At 41.3% G+C, this 21,470-nt stretch overlaps 1 protein-coding gene across 1 annotated transcript in view; it reads left to right on the top strand.

Moving 5' to 3' along the window:
* Positions 1-18,741, top strand: part of LOC136148444 (contactin-associated protein-like 3) — a 216,414-nt gene extending 197,673 nt beyond the window's left edge. The window contains exons 22-24 of the mRNA XM_065907997.1: positions 12,563-12,793; positions 13,035-13,106; positions 17,666-18,741. Coding sequence (XP_065764069.1) covers positions 12,563-12,793; positions 13,035-13,106; positions 17,666-17,859 — 497 coding nt within the window. The 3' untranslated portion in view covers positions 17,860-18,741. The remainder of the gene's footprint in view (positions 1-12,562; positions 12,794-13,034; positions 13,107-17,665) is intronic.
* The last annotated feature ends 2,729 nt before the right edge of the window (positions 18,742-21,470 follow it).

The raw sequence follows: 21,470 nt of genomic DNA on the forward strand, positions 1-21,470 counted from the left end.
CAGATAATCATGAAGGTGTGATTACTCACACCTAACTAGAGGTGGACATCCTGGAATGTGAAGTCAGGTGGGCCTTAGGAAGCATCACTACGAACAAAGCTAGTGAAAGTGATGGAATTCCAGTTGAGCTATTTCAAATCAGAAAGATGCTGTGAAAGTGCTGCACTCAATATGCCAGCAAATTTGGAAAACTCAGCAGTGGCCACAGGACTGGAAAAGGTCAGTTTTCATTCTAATCCCAAAGAAAGGCAATCCCAAAGAATGCTCAAACTACCACACAATTGCAATCATCTCACATGCTAGTAAAGTAATGCTCAAAATTCTCCAAGCCAGGCTTCAGCAATACATGAACCGTGAACTTCCAGATGTTCAAGCTGGTTTTAGAAAAGGCAGAGGAACCAGAGATCAAATTGCCAACATCCTCTGGATCATCGAAAAAGCAAGAGAGTTAAAAAAAAAATTGTCTATTTCTGCATTATTGACTATGCCAAAGCCTTTGACTCTGTGGATCACAATAAACTGTAAAATTCTGAAAGAGATGGACATACCAGACCACCTGACCTGCCTCTTGAGAAACCTGTATGCAGGTCAGAAAGCAACAGTTAGAACTGGACATGGAACAACAGGCTGGTTCCAAATAGGAAAAGGAGTACATCAAGGCTGTATCTTGTCACCCTGCTTATTTAACTTATATGCAGAGTACATCATGAGAAACGCTGGGCTGGAGGAAGCACACGCTGGAATCAAGATTGTTGGGAGAAATATCAATAACCTCAGATATGCAGATGACACCACCCTTACGGCAGAAAGCAAAAAAGCACTAAAGAGCCTCTTGATGAAAGTGAAAGAGGAGAGTGAAAAAATTGGCTTAAAGCTCAACATTCAGAAAACTAAGATCATGGCATCCGGTCCCATCACCTCATGGCAGATAGATGGGGAAAGAGTGGAAATGGAAGCTTGATTTTCTGGGGGGGCTCCAAAATCACTGCAGATGGTGATTGCAGCCATAAAATTAAAAGACACTTGCAAAAAAAAAAAAAAAAAAAAAGACACTTGCTCCTTGGAAGGAAAGTTATGACCAACATAGACAGCATATTAAAAAGCAGAGACATTACTTTGTTGACAAAGGCCAGTATTGTCAAAGCTGTGGTTTTTCAGTAGTCATGTATGGATGCGAGATTTGGACTATAAAAAATGCTGAGTGCTAAAGAATTGATGCTTTTGAACTGTGGTGTTGTAGAAGACTCTTGAGAGTCCCTTGGACTGGTAGGAGATCCAACCATTCCATCCTAAAGGGGATCAGTCCTGGTTGTTCATTGGAAGGATTGATACTGAAGCTGAAAGTCCAATACTTTGGCCACCTGATACAGAGAGCTGACTCATTTGAAAAGACTCTGATGCCGGGAAAGATTGAGGGCAGAGGAGAAGGGGATGACAGAGGATGAGATGGTTGGATGGCATCACAGACACAATGGACATAGGTTTGGGTGGACTCTGGGAATTGGTGATAGACAGGTAGGCCTGGCGTGCTCTGGTTCATGGGGTGGCAAAGAGTCGGACACAACTGAGCAACTAAACTGAACTGAAGGTACCGTAGCATTTTTGCTACGTTTTATTTCTCTAAAGACTTTTGTATAATTGGTATTCTGTTTATTTTGGGTTCTGAGCGTTAAAAAAAGCAATCAAAATAACAAACCTCAAATATCAAAACAAAACAAAAATCTGTTCTTGAAGTGTGCAAACTAAAGATACATCTTCCTGTCTTTTCCTAGGGGAGAATACAGTTCAAATCAATATAGTCATGTGAATAAACTTTGGTAAGCCAATTATCTGAGTGGGAAAAGAAATCAACTGAAGGACTGTATGTGGAAATGGAACTCATATATGATAACTGGGTGATAAATAATTCACGGCAAGTACCTACTGGGATCTGCATGGAGAGACTAGAGCTTAGATAGGAAAACTCCCTTGACTTATGTGACATGTATTAGTCTTTCCTATACTCTCCCTAAGAATTTATCTCATTTAGAAGAAATTTACATAGAAAGACACAAAGAGTTTATCAAATTTCAGGAATATGAATGTAAATGCAAAAACGCTCAGCAAATTATTAGCAAGTCTAATACCATAATATATAAAAATTATTATATGCCATGACCAAGTAAGGTTTCTTCCAGGAATTTAAGGTTGGCTCAACAGATAAAAATCAATGTAATGCACTATGTTTATAGAGTTAAGGACAAAAGGCACATGATTGCCTCAATAGACAGAGAAAAAGCATTTGAAAAAAATCCAGCATGCTTTCATAGTAAAAACACTGAACAAATTAGAAATGAAAGGGACTTCCTCATGTGTAAAAAAGGCATTTGCAAAAACCACACAGCTATGGTGAAATAATGGAAGTCTTCCCCTAAGATCAATAATCAGATAAGGATGTCCACTCTTAGCATTTTTGTTCAAGACAGTAGTGCAGATTTGAATGAGGGCTACTAGGCAAGGAAAAGAGCAAAAAATATCCAATAAAAAAGGAAGTTAAATTATCTGTATTTGTAAAGGACATGATTTCATAGGGAAAAAACTATGATCTTTTTCTATAAAATTATCTGTATTTATAAAGGACATGATCTCCATGGAAAAAGCTATTAGAACTAATAAATAGTTTTGGCAAAGATGCAAGATCAACACAATAATTTATTGTATTTCTATATGTTATCAATGAATAATACAGGGCTAACATGAAGAATGAAATATAAATTCTATTCACAATAGCATTAAAAAGAAGCAAATACTTTGAAATAACTTTAACAGAAGAAGTACAAGATATGTACACTGAAAACCATAGAATATTGTTGGAAGGAATTATGCAAGAGCTACATAAATAGAAATATATGTGTTCATGGATTAAAAGACTCAGTGTTGCTAAGATGGCAGTGCTCCCCAAGTTTATCTACAGGCTTAGATCCAAATCCAAATGGTCTTTTCTACAGAAATTGAAAAGTTGATTCCAGAATTCATGTAGAAATGCAAGGGTTCCAAATAGCCAAAACAATCTTGAGAGGAAGAATGAAGATGGAGGTCTCATTCTTCATGATTTCAAAACTTAGAACAAGGCCACAGTAATTAAAACTATGTGGTATTGGCATAAGAGATATATATTGATTAGTGGAGTAGATCAACAGTCAAGAAGTAAAACTATGTATTTAGGTCCACTGACTTTTAGCATTGGCGCCAAGGCCATTCAGTAGAGGGAAAAAAAATAGTCTCTTCGACAAATGGTGCTGGCCCAGCTGGATATCCACAAGTTTAAAAAGTGAGGTAGGACTCCTACTTAACACCAGACACAAAAATTAACTCAAAATGGATGATAGACCTAACTTTGTACCTAAAATTATAAAATTCTTAGAGTGAAACATAACTGTAAGTCTTGTAACCTTGGATTAGGCAATGATTTCTCAGAGAAGGTTTTTCAAAAACCTTGGGTTAGATCAAAGTTTCTCAAAAGCATAAGCAGCAAAGAAAAATATATAAATTGGACCTCATTAAAATTAACACTTCTGTAATTTGAAGGACACTATCAAGAAAGTAAAAAGACAACCTATAAAATGAAGAAAAATATTTGCCAGTCATGAATCTGATAAGAGATTTTATAGAGAATATATAAAGAACTCCTACAACTAAACAATAAAAAGATACGTAAACTAACTTAAAAATGACCAAAGGGTCTGGGTAGACATTTTTTAAAAGAAGATACACAAAGGATAAACAAAAAATGATGTTCAGAATAACTAGTTATCAACAAAATGCAAGTCAAAACCACAAGGTACCATTTCACGGCCTTCCCTGCTGGCCCAGCAGTGAAGAATCCCCCTGCAATGCAGCAGACACAGGAGACACGGGTTCTGTCCCTGCGTCGGGAAGATCCCCTGGAGGAGGGCTGGTAACCCCCTCCAGTATCTTGCCTGGAGAATCCCATGGACAGAGGAGCCTGATGGGCTGCAGTCCATGGGTCACAAAGAATCGGACACGGCTGAAACAACGAAGCACTCACACACCTTTTCACACCCAGTAAGACGGCTGTGATCATACAGACAGACAGTAACAAGTGTCATAGAGGATATGGGGAAATTGGAACTCTTGTGCCTTGCTGATGAGAATGTAAAATTGTGCAGCTGCTGGGGAAAAACAGTTTGGCAGTTCCCTAAAACGTTAAACAGTTACCAAGTGACCCAGAAATTCCACTCACAGGTAAATACCCAAAGAAATTGAAAATATATACCCACATACAAAAAGTGTGCACAAGTCTTCAGAGAAGTGTTATTCATAAGAACCAAAAATTGGAAACAACTCCTGTGTCTATCAACTAAGGAACAAACAAAAGTTGTGTACAATGGAATGCTGGTCCATAAAAAGTAATGAAGTACTCATACGTGGGACCATATGGATGAACCTTGAAAACATTATGCTAAATAAAAAAAGATAAACACAAAATATTACATACTGTATGACTTCTTCTATATGAAATGCCCAGAATAGTTAAATCCATAGAAACAGAAAGCAGTTTAGACTCACCAGGGACTGGGGGCGGGTAGGAGTGAGGAGTGATCACTAATAGGTACAGGACTTCTTTGAGGATGATAGATTCTGCAGTTACATACTGGGAATAGTTTTACAACTGTAAAAAACCCACTGAACTGTACACTTTAAAAGGGTGAATTTTATGAGATGTGAATTATATCTGAATAATAAAAATTCAATTAGAGATTTATTTCTTTTGCTAATAATGCATTTTCTGCACATGTCCCTGGGAGAGTTGGAACACTGAGTCGTAACTGGACATTTCTTCTATTGTATGAGTGAGTTTGGACCTCTGAGTTGGAGTGAGGGTATATCAAGGAGAGGCTACATGAGCCTAATCACAATTTAGAGAAGGACTGATGAGCTGAAAGCAGCAACCATGTAGAATTCTGACAATGTTTCTTTGTTATGTGAAAGACTACTCAAATGTTATTATAGGAAGAGTCTTTTTAGTTTACTAAAGACTATTTTTCCACCTGGGCTTCCCAGGTGGCTCAGTGGTAAACAGTCCACCTGCCAAACAGGAGATGAGGGTTCTGTCCTTGCGTTGGGAAGATCCCCTGGAGGAGGAAATGAGAACCCACTCCAGTATTCTTGCTGGGAAAATTCCAGGGACAGAGGAGCCTGGTGGACTGCAGTCCATGGTGTCGCAAAGAGTCAGACACGAGTTAGTGACTAAACAACGATTATTCCAGGAAATACCTTCTGGGAGTGCTTGTTAAAGTGCTCGGAGTTCCAGATTACCCCTCATTGCTTCCCAGGTATTGGTTGCAAGTGCCAGCGATAGTTTGGTGTGGTGGAAGTGGGGTGCAGGGAAGGGAGAATAAGTCACTTCTTGCTGACTCTGAAAATTAGGTACCTCCAATGATGAATTGTTCAAAAGACAGGCTGAAAATTCTACTTAGCATCATTTTCTAATCATGTCATTTATTTAAATTAAAGGATGTTCACTGTTGTTTCATCAAGTCCAAACTAAATAGCAGGTTGATATTTATATTCATTCTAGCCAATTCTGTTTGCCAAAATATTTTTTAACATTTGTTGCATGTAGTCATGGCTCACTAGCTTTCTTTGCTTGATAGTCTTTTATTGCATGAATATACCAGTTTGTTTATTCTCATGTTAACTTGCAGCTGAATTACTTCCCATTTGAGACTATTAATCTTTGGTATCAGCTTTATAGCTGTACCGCTTTATTTTTTTAGCTGTTACTCCAAAGATTACTCATACTTGATTTATTACATTCTACCTTGAATGGACACTTCCCAAACACATGGAAACCTTATTTTTACTCCCATTTTACTTCCTCTTCCACCCTTTCTGCCATTGTTGTCATGCACTTCACTTATGGGTATTGTTTTTTCCACAAGACATTATTACTGCTGTTGTTTCAACAGTCAGTATTCACTTAGCTACGTATTGACACTTTCTGATGCTCTTCATTGCTTTCTGCAGTCCCATGGACAGGTCACTTTTCCTGATACTTGCTTGCAGATGAGAGCCTTAGGGAATCTTGGAAACACTCTTTGCTTCCACTGTTTACCGCCAGCGCCTTGCAGAAGCACTGCTCATTGTGGGTAGCAGAAAGCTCTTCACTTTGTTCCTTCCCTTTCCTTGTGGACCTTTCATTAACATGCTTGTCCCTCACAAAACCAGAAATCATCTCTTGTGTTAGAATGCATGACCTTGGCAATATATCTTAAAGGCAACACTACCAACACCTGAGACAGTTGAGAATGTTTATGCCCTGAATTGTTGGAAGTCTGATACTGCTCTCAAGATTTTGTACCACAGACAATTTTTAAGAGAAAAAATAGATTAAATCTGTTTTTATCCAAAGTGATTTAAGAGGGTTTACTCAAAATTACAGGGAAATGAACTTTATTCTCAGCCCTCAGCACACTCTTTCCTAGAGGCGACTTTGCTTCACATTCACACTCAAACCTCTTTCCTGCCCCCTCCTTACCCTATCTTGAAAGTGCCCCTGATTTGCCCTTACTTCTTGTTGATGCCCGTGTTCTCAAGCTGAGGGTTGATCAAGCATTTTCATCCTAATATGTAAGTTTCTAATTTGCATTAAGTTTTGCCTAAGGTTTCCCCCACTTTTTTTTTCCTTTGCACTTTAAAGGGAAGATTTTTGAGCCAAAAGGAAGGATCCTTAAGGATGGGATTTCAGGAGTCAGCTAACAGGGAAGACAGATTCTCACTGTGTTTCTAAGCACAGTTCTGTTAATTTGAATGCTGACTTTGTGTGGACCTAGGTCTGGGAAATGGCAGCTTGGACCATAAGACTTGTTTCTACTCCCAGTTAAACTTACTAGTACCCCTAAACCCAGGAACTGTAGGGCCAGCCCAGTAGGCAGAAGAAGGCAGGGAAGTGTGAATAAGAGAGCAGAGGTGAGGATTTGCCCACTGGACTGGAGGAGGACGCTGGAGAAGGAAATGGCAACCCACGCCAGTGTTCTTGCCTGGAGAATCCCAGGGACGGGGGAGCCTGGTGGGCTGCTGTCCATGGGGTCACACAGGGTCGGACACGACTGAAGCGACTTAGCGTGCATGTGTGCACTGGAGAAGGAAATGGCAACCCACTCCATTGTTCTTGCCTGGAGAATCCCAGGGACAGAGGCGCCTGGTGGGCTGCTGTCCATGGGGTTGCACGAGTTGGACACGACTGAAGCGAGTTGGCAGCAGCAGCAGCTGGAGGAGGACATAGCAGTCTTGGGTGGTGCGTGAAGCCTGTAGATCCTGGGGAAAGCTTGCCTCTCAGAGAACTCAAGACTTCCATAGGGAAGGTCAGCATTGCTCCACATGATGATCCCCATTCTCTCTGCTCCTTCTGAAGCTGATAAAGGGCTGGATCATTGGGTCATGTCCTTCCTACCATGGTGAAAGCAAGGGTGAGAGACCTCTTCCTATGCTTCATAGGAAGTCAGACAGTCTGCCTGCAGGTCTGCTGCTGGCTACAGGGGCAGAGAAGCGTCACTGCCCAGAGTGTCAGGACTAGTGTGTCGTATAACATCTCCAACCATGGAGTTCCAACAAGCTGTCCCAATAAATATGTAAGTAAATAATCCTGCTGCTGCTGCTAAGTCGCTTCAGTCGTGTCCGACTCTGTGCGACCCCATAGACGGCAGCCCACCAGGCTCCCCCGTCCCTGGGATACTCCAGGTAAGAACACTGGAGTGGGCTGCCATTTCCTTCTCCAATGCATGAAGATAAAAGTGAAGTCGTTCAGTCGTGTCCGACTCATAGCAACCCCATGGACTGCAGCCCACCAGGCTGCTCCCTCCATGGGATTTTCCAGGCAAGAGTATAGGAGTGGGGTGCCACTGCCTTCTCTGAGTAAATAATGATTCCACCACTAAGAGAATCTAAAAGTAATAGTGGGGATGGGGCAAGAAGAAAAAACAACAAACAAAATTTCTACATCAATTTAGAGCTACTGAAGAAGACAGAAAACTAGGATAAAACTTGGCACTCAAGATTTTAATAAAATCACACATACAGATACAAACATAAACTCTGGGAGTTAATATGACTTTTAAAAATGTCACTGGACGATCTAAAGAAGAGACACATCAATGATTAAAAGTGACATGGAGTATCATGCCATAAGCAAAAAGATTAAGAAGCAGAAATTAGGAGGGAAAATAAAAGGGACTTGGAAGTTAGATCTAGAACATTCAGTGTGAATAACTGGAGATCCAAAAAGAGAATTAAAAGCAAAGACAAAAATTATGTATTAAAAAATTTCTCTTAACTAAAGGAAAAGCTGAGTTGCAGATTGAAAGGACTTATTGATCTTAATGAGAATAGACACAGATCTGCAGAAATTCTGGGAAAATTCCTGAATTACAAAACCATAGAGAAAAGTCTTCCAAACTTTTCAGGCAGAAGTTGCTACAATAAAAATAATAGTATTGGTACCAGCATCCAATTTTTCTTTTGCAACAAAGCAGAATAAAAATGATATAATGATATAGTTATGCTGCTAAGAAGAATGATTGAAGCTCAAGGATCTAATATATAATTTATCTGACAAGGTTATAAAAGATATTTTGGATAACAAGGAAAGATTGAGATTAATTATTATTCCAACATCCCATCTGAAGAATATACTAGAGAATTACTCCAATCAAAAAAATAAATAAATAAATAAAAACCATGACCTCAGGCTGGGAAAATGACAGAAAGTTATGAACACCAAACCTTTCAATGTATATTTATACCCATACATACATGCATAGCATAGTTAAAGCTACGTGATTAATGATAGGCTATTCGGATACATATAAATCCTCCCATACACATTCACGTTCTCAAATCCACACACACACACACATATATAAATAAAGTACCTTGAAATATGGGAAAGTATAATGTAATATAATATACTACTGTTGTTTCTTTCTTTAGTAATAACACTGTCTACAGACATGAAGCCAGGTTATCTTTAAATAAATAAATTCCACAAAATTGCTCTGACTCGTTATGATATGTCTGCCCTGGGTTCCTTCTGTTACCCTTGCCTGGTGGCTCTCAGTCAAAACTTTGACAAGAAAAACTAGTAGTGTCTAGTGCTCTTCTTGTCCAACAGCTAAAACTTTTATTTTACCTGTGATTTTTTCTCCAGTATTTTAGCCTTGCAAAAGTCCTGGGTTACATAAGCAAGGGTATCTTCCTTTAAGAAACAGATACTGTCTGAATGCAAAATTTAAAAAATAAAGTCATCTTTCAAGTAACCTTTTAATTGATAATCCGTTAGTGGGGTTGCGCCAAGCTTATTTTACTTCAGTGTACTTAGGAATCTACCTAAAATTCCACATGCATAAAGCTATTTGATATTTCATATAATCAACTTGGCCAATATAGCTATGTGTGTCAGAGAGATGTTTATGGTGATTATAATAATGCAAATGCATGTCCCTTGAGTTTAGGTCTTTTTAGAGGTCTTTTCCATAGCAAACCTTATTTTTGCAATTTTAAACTCATGAAAAAAATTTTGTAAGCTCAAATAGTCCCAGTGCATTTGCTGAAAATCTCAAAGTTAGACCATTTTTCTTGAAGGTACAGCTTTTTGTCAAGCCAGGAGAAATAAAGATACAAAATTTATCTCATTATGAAATGAAGTTTAATAGGAGAAAAAGTAACAACCTGTAATAAGATTCAAGAAATCCACCCCATGAGTTTATAGGGGAGACAATGCTTGACCTCTTTTCTCTTAAGATCTGTGACTGGGCCTGGGAATTAAATTTGCTTAAGACATATTAACAGGAGAAAAACAGAAAGATTTGTAAATGTATATGTCACCCCCATAGGAAACTGAAGACCCAAAAGCAGGCAGGCCCAAGTATTTATATACTGATTTGAACAGAGTGGTGATGGTGCAAAAGTAATAAAATGCATGAGGAGAGTGTCTGTTAACAATGTTTGTAGGTGCAGATTTCTCTGGGCTGGACTGCTTATCTCTGGTCATAAGAGTGCATTTTCTCTCCTCGTACAGAGAAGGCAGCTTTTCCATGGGCGTTTTATCTGCTGCTTTCAAGAAGAAAAACGGACATCAGTGTCCTTTTCCCTACTGTTTTCAAGTAACTAATCCTTATGCCAAAGTGGCATATTTGGAAGTGGCATATTTTTTCACCCTTCAAAAGAAGCTTCAGAGTATGTTGGTTACCTTTAATGACAATAAGGACGTGTTTAGTTACCATGACATTTGGTAAAACTCAGTGGCGTAAGATGTCAGCCAACTATGGACATGCATCCTTAGCTGAAGCCAGTGCAAGTCATCTTTTGTCACAAGATGGTGGTGGTGTTGTCGTTCAGTTGCTCAGTCGTGTCTGACTCTTTGTGACCCTGTGGACCGCAGCACGCCAGGATTCTCTGTCCTTCACCATCTCCCGGAGTTTGCTCAGACTCAGGTCCATTGAGTCGGTGATGCCATCCAACCATCTCATCCTCTGTTGTCCCCTTCTCCTGCCTTCAGTCTTTCCCAGAATCACAAGGAGGGACCTCTGAATTTCTCAGAACACACCTTGACAGGGCCATATTTAAAAAATTTCAACAGCCAGACTCTCCATAGAAGGGTGGTGATAGGACTAAATGTATTCTTTGATTATAAAATATATAGTGCATGTGTCCTATGTTACAGACACTAGGCTAAGTGCAGGGGAAGACAAGAATAAAACACACTGTCCACCAGGAGCTTCCCCATGTTGCATGAGGGAGATGGATGAGCCGAGGACAGTGACCTTCTGTTACTGATACTCTGGATAAAGCTGGCTGACAAAGCTCACTGCCAGCGAGGTTACACTCTTGGCTTCAGAGTTCAAACGCTCCTATTCAAAAGTTCTCTCCAATGGCTTACTAGTGGTATAGCATGAGGCAAGTCACTAAATCCTGCTCTAAATACTCACTTTATTTTTATGATAACAATAGCCCTTTATTTTTCACAGTGTCTAGCCCACTCCAGTGCTTTTGCCTGGAGAATCCCACGGATGGAGGAGCTGGGTGAGCTGTAGTCCATGGGGTCGCACAGAGTCGGACACGACTGAGCGACTTAGCAGCAGCAGCATGAATGTACTGGATGACACATGTCCCATAGAAGCTATTTATTATTTATTTTCATCAGGAAATGGAGACAAAAGAGCAGTGCTCCTCAAAACCTCAAACTCAAGAGAAATAAAGGCTGTCCTCTGAGAGTTAATCCACAACATCATGATAGATTCAGAGCTCAGATTTTCAGGTGAACTTAAAGGCTGACTATTATGCCAGCCCCCTGCAGGAGGGCACAACGTCCAGCTCCAGTGCTCTTGCCTGGAGAATCCCATGGACAGAGGAGCCTGGTGAGCTGCAGTCCAGGGGTCACAAAGAGTAGGACCTCTGTCACAAAGAGTAGGACCTAAGTCACGACTGAAGGGACTTAGCATGCATGCATTATGCCAGCCAAAAAACTTACAGAATATATACACATATTCTATGGCAGGTACATGCATTCATTAAAGAAGAAAGAACAATATAATGACCCCCACTTACTTGTCCCTTAATTTAACTTCAAATAGGAATAAAAGTACTCAGGGTGGTTTGAACATTAAAAAATAACCTCTATAAATCGCTTAACACAATGCCCAGACTATGGGAGTCATTTGGTAAATTCTTGGTAACTGTTTATGATTGCTTGAAAAAGAAGAGACTGTGAGCCTTTCTACACGTGGTGAAGCAGGAAGGAGTGTGACAGCAGATGCCACAGTTGCCTCACACAGAGGGGGACGCAGCCTCTTCCTTCCCTGACTGACACATTTAAACTTGAGGTCTGCAACTAAGGGGTCTTGGGTCAGATTTCATGCCCACTGAGCAGGTGCACTGCGGGATGCAGGCATCACCGACATGAGGGAATTGATGCTCCGCTCGCCTGTGTCCACCGCGGCTCTTCTTTCGGTCTTAATAACCAGCCTCTGTCAGTTTGGGGTGAGAATGGGGATCAGGATGGGGTTGGTGAGGGCAAGCCTTTATTTACAGAATAGGGACAGAGATCACCCTTGTGGAGAGAGGAAAAGAAAGTGGGGTGTGGGGTTCCCGGGACAGCAGTTATGGGTAAGGATATGCCCTCACTGTGAGGCTCAGAACAGTCAGCAAGACTAAAATATTAATTAGGAGGTAACTTCAGGAGTTACCAGAACTCTGCCATCCCCCAACTCATGAGATCTAGGTCACCAACCATCTAGAGTACTGGTCACAAGTCCCGTTCAAAATATTTTGAAATCTGCATTGGTGGAGGAGGATTTCATTCGCCCGTAACAGTGGCCGCATCCCAGGGAGCTTTAATTTTCCCCACGGGGAGTATCACCCAAGGGCTCGCTGCTAGGCCGCGGACCTTTTCCTAGGGAAGGAGGAGGAGGGCTTGCAGGGGCCTCGGTTCAGGTCGGCAGGCTGGCCCGGTCCGCGCCAGATGCCCGGAGCGCTAACGCTGTGCCCGCTTCTCTGCCCGCAGAGCCCCTCGGCGCGGACCCCGACACGCTGCGGGCGGGCGCGCGCGGCTTCACCGGCTGCCTTTCCGCCGTGCGCTTCGGGCCCGCGGCCCCTCTGAAGGCGGCGCTGCGCGCTGGCGGCCGCGCCCGGGCCGCCGTCCGCGGCCACGTGGCCCCCGCGCCCGGCTGCGCGGACGGGGCTGGGCCCGGAGCCCCTGCGCGGGAGGCGAGCGGCCCTCTGGCCGGCGGGGCAGGTGGGTGACTCGCCCCATCTCCATCCCTGCGCCTGCGCTCGCTCCACGCGCCGGCAGGATTGTGCTGAGCCCCCATGCCAGAGGCCCCCAAGGTCCTCAGTGCATCTTCTCGCTTCTCGGGTCCTTCCATTCTTCGCTTCACATTCGCTTCTGTCACTGCACCATCTGCTCCTCTTTCAGATGTTTGTGGGTTTCTCACAACTCCTTTCCATCTCTGTCATTCTCTCTTTTTCTACTGTAGGTCGTTCTGGACCAACAGATGAGGGACAGCCCTTAGTTAATGCCGACAGGAGTGACTCCGCGGTCATCGGAGGTAACGGGGCCGCGAATGACCTCTGGTTCTGTTGTCACCGTTAGCAGAGTCCAAAAAGTATCTGAGAATCCGTGATGATTGTGAGGTCAATGGCAGACCACGTACCTTTGCTAATGTTCTTGCTGTAACTGAACCGAACTCAGCTCCTTTGAAAAAGCTTTGAAGGAACTGATGGCTCCTCTTTTTTAAAGGATGGTTGACAAACTCTAATAATAAGAGGTTTTTCACTTGAAAATAGTCATTAGTTTCTCTCAGAATGGATGCATATTTAAGACACATTTACTTTTACTTCTGACAAATAGCCATTGGTCAGCCCCTTACCCCAGAACACTTAAAAATAACATCAAAAATAAAACATAAAGTAGCACTGACATATATACACTACTGTGTGTAAAACAGCTCGTGGAAAGCTGCTGATTCACCTTGTCGTATAATAGAAACTAACACAACATTGCAAAACAATTGTTCTCTAAATTTGAAAAGAAAATAAATTTTATTTTAAATAAAAAATGCAACATTTATTGGGAGAAGCACCTAAATTATACAAATTGTCATTTACCTAAACATAAAGATATAAAACTGTATCTAGCATCAAGCTTATCTTTCGGCAGAGAAATAGGTAGCTATCTATCTATCTAAACTGATAGATATAGATATCCATTAAGTAAATCCATTCATATATATGTGTGTATATTTATATATATATGAAGAAGTAAAAGTAATTGCACTTTAAATATCTTCTATTATATACCCTGAAACAAAATTTATCCAGGTAGGACTCAAAAATTAATATTCAATTCTCCCTCCTTACCAGTCAAAGAACATTTTAATTTGCTTAACTAGGTTATGGAAATGTGAGTCAGGTGCCAACTCTGCCTGGTGAGTGGAGTAAACTGCTGTCCATTCTCTGCCACCTCAAAGTGAGGTGATTGCTCCCAGAGGTTGGTGATTGGACTGGGGTCCATTGTTTGGGCCAGCTACACACCTGCTCAGATCCGACCTGCCTGCATTTATTAAGACACCAGGTTTCTCCAGACAACTAGTGAAATATTCAGACATTTTAAAGTGCTGATCAAATCTATGTAAGAATGTCATTATTTCCATTTCTGTATCAATTACTTATTTTTGTAATGAGTGGGGAATATGACCTCCATCTTATAACTCAAAAACAAATAAAAACCATAAATATTATTTATAATGCATATCCAAAAGGAACAACTTTCTTGTTAACATTTAAATTCTTAATCCTAAATCATTCTGATTTATTTTTAATGAGAAAACTTCACTATAATGTCAAAGTTAAGTGAAAATAAATCAACTTAAATGTGATTAATATTTACAAAGTAGGAACCAAAGTTCAAAATTTTGCAAATTATCGGAGTTGGTGCCCTTTTATTGGAGAGAACAAAGGTAAAAGTCAAACTGATGAAAGAACAAAGATGTGGCCCTTAGTTTTACTGCCTGCCTGTGGGTGTGCTCAGTCGTTGAGTCGTGTCCGACTTGTTGGGACCCCATGAACTAGCTGGCCAGGCTCTTCAGTCCATGGGATTTTCCTGGCAGGAGTACTGGAGTGGGTCGCCATTCCCAGGAACTGAACCCCTGTCTCCTGCATCTCCAGCATTGGCAGGCAGATTCTTTACCACTAAACAGTTGCATTGCTTTTTGCTAAAGATCACTGACAAGATGTACAAAGTAAGTTACTCTAGTGTCACTCCCCTGGGAGTTCCCTTTCGGCCCCTGATACACGGGAGCCAAGCACAGAAGGCCTTAGGGGCAGAGGGTGCAGTTTCCTGGACCCTACGATGCACCTGGAGCAGCCTCCATCTGTGTGGTTTGTCAGTTACTGAGCACCTAAACCTCCGGTGTATTGTTCCTGAAGGAACTATCAGGCTTTTAAAGAAATTGATCACAGACTTCACCTTTGTGAAATATTGATCTGTTTAAAGGATTATCCCAATAGGTGAATTTCTCCATATTCTGCATTTTGCATTTTTATTTTCTCCCCTGTAAACAAAGGAAGCACTAGGAAAGGAGTATTAACCTAATCAATATTCAAACCTGATAAACCAGAGATCACAGAGTATTTCTTGCCAAGCAGTCTATCCTGTGGATGGGCAGATGGATGGATAGAGAAAGATACAGACATGTAGACAGAGACACGGACAGGCGTGAGCACTTGTCAAAAACACATTTACACTGGAGTTGCTGATAGGAAGGTTATGGAAGCCATCAGATGCGTTCTTCAAGTTATCTCAGCTTCTTCAGATAGAGGGTGGAGATGGAGGTTATTCCAGGACCCCACCAAACCTCACAAAGCAGAAACAAGGTAGAGTTACAGGTGATCTATCACACACAGAAAATCCTGGATGTATCGGTGGGTCAGTGTAATGGTGACGGTCGTCATAGAATTGCTGGTTTGGTCACTGTTACTGAGTTAGCGTTCCCTGACACTAAAATTGGATATGACATAGCTCTTAAAACGAAGCTCTATGACTAAACATAAAAGTAATTAACTCTGTTATTGGCTCTCACATGAGATGGAAAATATATTGAAAGTAATGAATATTCTACTTATGAATAAATATTTAAGAATGTTCATAGAGTAGTAAATATGCTGCCTCTTCTCAGCTAAGGAGTCTGCTTCCTGATGGCATGTGCTCAGGAATCTTTGTGACCAGTTGCACTTAACCAAGCTTCAAGTTTGGTGGGCTCCACCACACTTGCTTAAGTCTGTCCCAGAGTATAATAAAGAAACTTCATTTTGCAACACGAATTTTGATTTACGTAACTAAACACTAACGTGTGTTTGCTTACATTTGTTAATTGGAAATACTAATTAATGCCTGTGCCAATCATCTTAAAGCTATATTGACTAGCAAATGTTCCTTTTTGCCTGTTTCAGAATGGATTGGATATTTATTCTTCTGTAATGTGATATAGCTTGACTTAACCTCCTGATGGCTTAGCTTGATGGTGCATTAAAATAATCTGTGAAACTTTTGAAATAATACTGATACCACAGCCTCCCACCAAAAATTCTGTTATCATCTACTACATAGCCAAGGTTGAGAACCACTGGCAAAGTTAACGTCTTCAATACTTAAAACATTCCCAACATGAGAAATGCTTTACTTTCCATATAACTGAATGTTACTAATATTTCCACAAGTTTTTATAATATAAGATGTTAGTTATCAATTGCTGCATGACAAATTATCACCTATGTAGCAACGTAACACAATCCACGTGTATTATTCCTCAGTTTATATGGGTCAGGAGTTCGGACACATCTCAGTTAGGTCCCCTGCTTAGGTCTCACAATCCTGAAATGAATGTGTCATTTGGGATCCTGGGCTGGGGTCACATTTGAAGTTCCCGCTGGGGATGGAGCCTGTTTCACTTGCATAGATAGTTGGCAGCACTCGTTGCCTTGCAGCTGTGGCGCTGAGCGCTTCTGGACTTTCACTGGTTCACAGACAGAGCTCCTTGGCGCGGGGTGGCTTCCCAGCATGGCTCTTGCCACCTCATAGCCAGCAGGAAGAGGGACACTCCAGCAGGACAGGTGCTACAGTCTTCTGTAACATCATCATGTAATCATGTACAAATAATCAGGTGCAGACCATCAGCTTTGTCATCTTGTATTGGTTAGAAGCAAGTCACAGGGGGGTCACACAAGAGTGTTAGACCCCCAGAGGCAACAATCACTTATGATTCTCTTGGTCTCATAGACAGATGAAATATACATCACATTATTGTAGTTCAACTGTATATCAGCATAACAGTTTAATCAAATTTTCATTAAAGCAGGTAAAAATTTGGCCACTTGGTGCAAAAAGCTGGCTCATTGGAAGAGACTGCTGCTAGGAAAGATTGAGGTGAAAGGAAAAATGGGGCAGCAGAGGATGAGAATGTTAGATGATAGCATCGTCAACTCGATGGACATGCATCTGAGCTCCGTGGTGACTCAGATGGTAAAGAAGCCGCCTGCGATGCAGGAGACCTGGGCTTGATCCCTGGGCTGGGAAGACCCCCTGGGGGAGGGTATGGCAACCCACTCCAGTATTCTTGCCTGGGGAATCTCCACGAACAGAGGAGCCTGGCGGGCTCTCCAGTCCGTGGGTCACAAAGAGTCGGACACGACTGAGAACCTGAGCGCACTGGGAGACAGACCAGCCCACTCGGAGGGTGGAGGAGCGTCGCGAAGAGCCGGTCACAACTTAGGACCTGCACATCAGCGGCAGAGCATTTAATCACTCCGCGATGGGGCCGCACAGTCTATTGCCTTTTAAAAATGAAAACCCGCCTACTTGGTTAGCCACGCAGGTATGACGGAAGAGGCCCGCGGTGCTTCTGCACTTTAGTGTGAATTGGAATCCAATCAGATGTGTCTTTGGAGTTAAGGCGTAAAGCCTCTGTGTTTGCATGGACTTAGGAGTAACCTTAATGTTAGAATATTACTTGGTTTCACATTTTCTGGTGATAAATGGCGCTAAGGTAGAGTCTAGTTAGGCTGCCATTTACAGTTTATAATCCGACTTTGTATTTTCCCTTCTCTCTAGGTGTGATAGCGGTTGTGATATTTATTTTGCTCTGCATCACTGCCATTGCTATACGCATTTATCAACAGAGATGGCTATACCAAAAAAATGAAACAAATATTCCCAAAACTGGAGACAATGCTGAAACTGCTCTGAAAAGTGAGCTCAACATGCAAAGTACAGTCAATGAAAGCCAGAAAGAGTATTTCTTCTGATTTGCTGTTGTGATTTACTGATCACTAACTATGACGATGTGACTTTCTTGCTAAGCCAGGGGCCCCCAGTGGATGAAACCCACCTGTTGTCCTCCTGGGACAGGCAGTGGGGGTCCAGCGCCATCAGCTTGCTCACAAACAGTCCCTGGAGGCTCCGCTCAGGCCCCTTCTTGATCCATCGATGTAACAGTGACTCGGCTCATTCATCACTGATTGGCAGTTTCTGACTGTTCTGACTTGATCTAAAAGGCAAATGTATTTTACATAATTACTTCGGGCTTTAAGTGAGAAGAAGGATTCAAGCTGCGGCCATATTCTCTTAAAAATACAACATGGAAGTTTATCAACGTTGGACTCTAGTGTTTGGTGTTACATGGAAACCTACAGGAAGCTTCCTTTATCCATCACTTGCTGACATTTGTAAACCAGAAGTGCTTCTGAGATGGCCTTCAGCTGCATTTCCGTATTCCTGTGAACCAGAGCCCATTGGCCAAACACTGGAGAAAACATGTTTTTGGCTGATTGTTTTTCCTTTTGTGTCTTTTAAATCAGTTTTGATACATTTTAATAATGAAATGAGTGTTGAATGTCAGCTATGAAATTCTACTATTAAGTTCAGATGTGGAACAGAGAATTCATGGGTAGAAAAATGTGTAAAGGATTTTAATCTGTGATAATTTGCTTATTTTTCTTTGTGATTTGTCATTATATTCTTTGTAAATAGTAATAAGGATCACATAGTAATCTCACAGAAATGTTTATTTTCTAACTAAATTTGTGCCCATGTATAAATTTCATATTTAACACTGTAAATGTATCCATCCACATCTGAATGAAATATAATCCTAAATTTGTTTCCTTTATACATGGGATGGTTAGGTCACTTTTCTTTGCAGTCCTGTGATTTTTTTTTTTTTTTTTTCTGGAGGTTGTAACAACTCTTTGCTTTCCTGTGACTGTATGTGTTAGGGAATAAGTCACATTTTAAATTAAATCTCTCCATTTCCCTTTCTAAATTGTGAGCTTATCTAGGTAAAACATTCCTTGAGTTACCTTCTCACCTAGCTGCTATTTGGAATATTAGTGGAAGAATGCTTATGCTAAGGGAAAATGCAAGCTATATGTTCTGAACTAAATCTGTCATTTCAGGCAAATTCTAGGATCTTGAGGTCTATTTCCAATAGAGCACCCCAAATCTGCTAGTTCATTTTAAGTAGGGCATATTTGAATATTAGGAGAGCAAAAAATCATATTAACTATGAGAATTTATCCAGTAACTACTTTTGTAGTAGTGGTCGTTAGATACTCACATGACGTCACCATTTACACTGAAAAGCCAGTTATAATAAAAATGCACTGCCCTCTCCATCTCCCACTGCCGTGTGCCTGCCAGGTACTAACTTTGACCACAAAGAGACCACTTGGAATTAGATGTATTTTGCCGTGCTATTACCTTTTGGGTGTAGGCTTACTTTTCTGTGTTCTTTCTAATGAATGGGAAAAGATATCCTCTATATTGTTTCTTCTCAAACATTTTTTCTTATATTAATTTTCTGTAAGGTATAAAAAGCTGCCACAAATTTAACACAACACACATTTATTATCTCGCAGTTTCTGTGTCAGGAGTTAGGCATGGGTTTACTGAGGCTTTTGCAAGGTTGCAGTCAAGTGTCTGCCAGGGCTGTGTTCTCATATGGAGAGTCAGTCAGGAAGGATCTGCCTCCTTACTCCCATGATTATTGACAGCATTTCATTCCTTACTGCTGGAGGACTTAAGAAAGCTTGCTTCTTCAAGGCTAGTAGAGGAGAGACTCCAGAGCAAGTATGCTAGCAACAGAGAGTCTTATTTAAGGTGAATGTGATCATAGGAATGACATCCCCCAACTTGCCATGTTCTGTTGGTTAGAAGGGCTTCCCTGGTGACTTAGATGGTAAAGAATCCGCCTGCAATCAGGAGGCCCAGGTTCGATTCCTGGGTCGGGAAGATAATCCGGAGAAGAGATAGGCTGCCCACTCCAATATTCATGGGCTTCCCTGGTGACTTAGATGGTAAAGAATCCGCCTGCAATCAGGAGGCCCAGGTTCGATTCCTGGGTCGGGAAGATAACCTGGAGAGGGGATAGGCTGCCCACTCCAATATTCATGGGCTTCCCTGGTGACTTAGATGGTAAAGAATCTGCCTGCAATGCAGAGACCTGGGTTCAATACCTGAGTTGGGAAGGCCTCCTGGAGGAGGGCATGGCAACCCACTCCAGTATTCTTGCCTGGAAAATCCCCAAGGACAGAGGAGCTCCAGTCTGGTGGGTTACAGTCCATGAGGTCACAAAGAGTCGGACACGACTGAGCAACTAAGCACACACATTGGTTGGAACGAGTCCCAGGTCCCACACATACTAAGGGGAGGGATTATATCAAGACAACAGCTGAGATCATGGAGACAACTTTAAAGTCTATCTGCCACAATACTGTATCCATACTGATGTTTATTTAAATGATGAAAGAAGTTTAGGATCTCGATATAGCAATATATAAAGGACTACTTTGGTAAATGGTGTGTGTAGGCTTTTCCCAAAGGTCTGTGTAGTTTGGGGAAGGATTCAACATAAAAAGTATAGACTCCATTAAACACACAGCTGAGTGTAAACATCATTAAGTTACAGCAACGTTAACAAGTGATCACCTCATGTTCCAAAAGAATGCATCACTTTGGTACCTGAAATTTTACAGATTTCTAGATAGTGAAATCCACTGCACTCTGATCTCTTTTCTACAGGGGAAACTTTAAAATATTTTTACTGAATTTCAGTGATGCACCATCCATATTCCCTGACTGATTTGTAAACTTTTCCTGCTTATTTGTGTAAAAAAATTTTTGAATTAAATTAGAAAAATATTTTTAAGAGTTGAATGAAGTTTGAATTATGAAATTATATTGTTTCTCCCCTAAGATATTAAAAAATGTGTGAATGTACGCATTCTGTACTGGTGTGCATATTCCTTTATCTCTACTTGTTCTCTATATAGGGATCCTGTGATCTGTGAATATTGTTTATGATGGTGTCTAGCTTGTCATATGAAAGTGAGACAGAACATAGCTGATACTCACTGCCTGCTGCAAATGGGGGCTTCCCAGGTGGCACTGGGGGTGAAGGGCCCACCGACAACGCAGGAGACCTAAGAGGCGCGGGCTCGGTTCCCGGGCGGGGAAGATGCCCTGGGTGCGGGCGGCGAAGTCCGTTCTAGTGTTCTTGCCCAGGGCCGTGGACAGAGGAGACTGGGGGGCTAGAGTCCCTAGTGTCACAAAGAGAAGGACACGAGTGAGTCGACCTAGTACTCACGTACAGATTAAAATACCTATAAATGTAGATATTTAAAACCTTGCCAGAGAACCACAATGTAACAGTCAGTAAGTTATTTGTTGAATGTTTGTACTCAAAACTGGTTAAATGTGATTTACCCTAGACAGTTGGTTTCTAGAGCACTAATTATATATACAGATGTCAGTTGCAAACAGTTCAAAGATAATAAGCCCTCAAGTTTTATTTTCAAATAGAAAAGGAAAATAGCATATAACTAACACTCATTATTAGGACTAGAACTTAGGAATTCTT

This window comes from Muntiacus reevesi, chromosome 17 (genome assembly GCF_963930625.1).
Source record: "Muntiacus reevesi chromosome 17, mMunRee1.1, whole genome shotgun sequence".
Classification (NCBI taxonomy): Eukaryota; Metazoa; Chordata; class Mammalia; order Artiodactyla; family Cervidae; genus Muntiacus; species Muntiacus reevesi.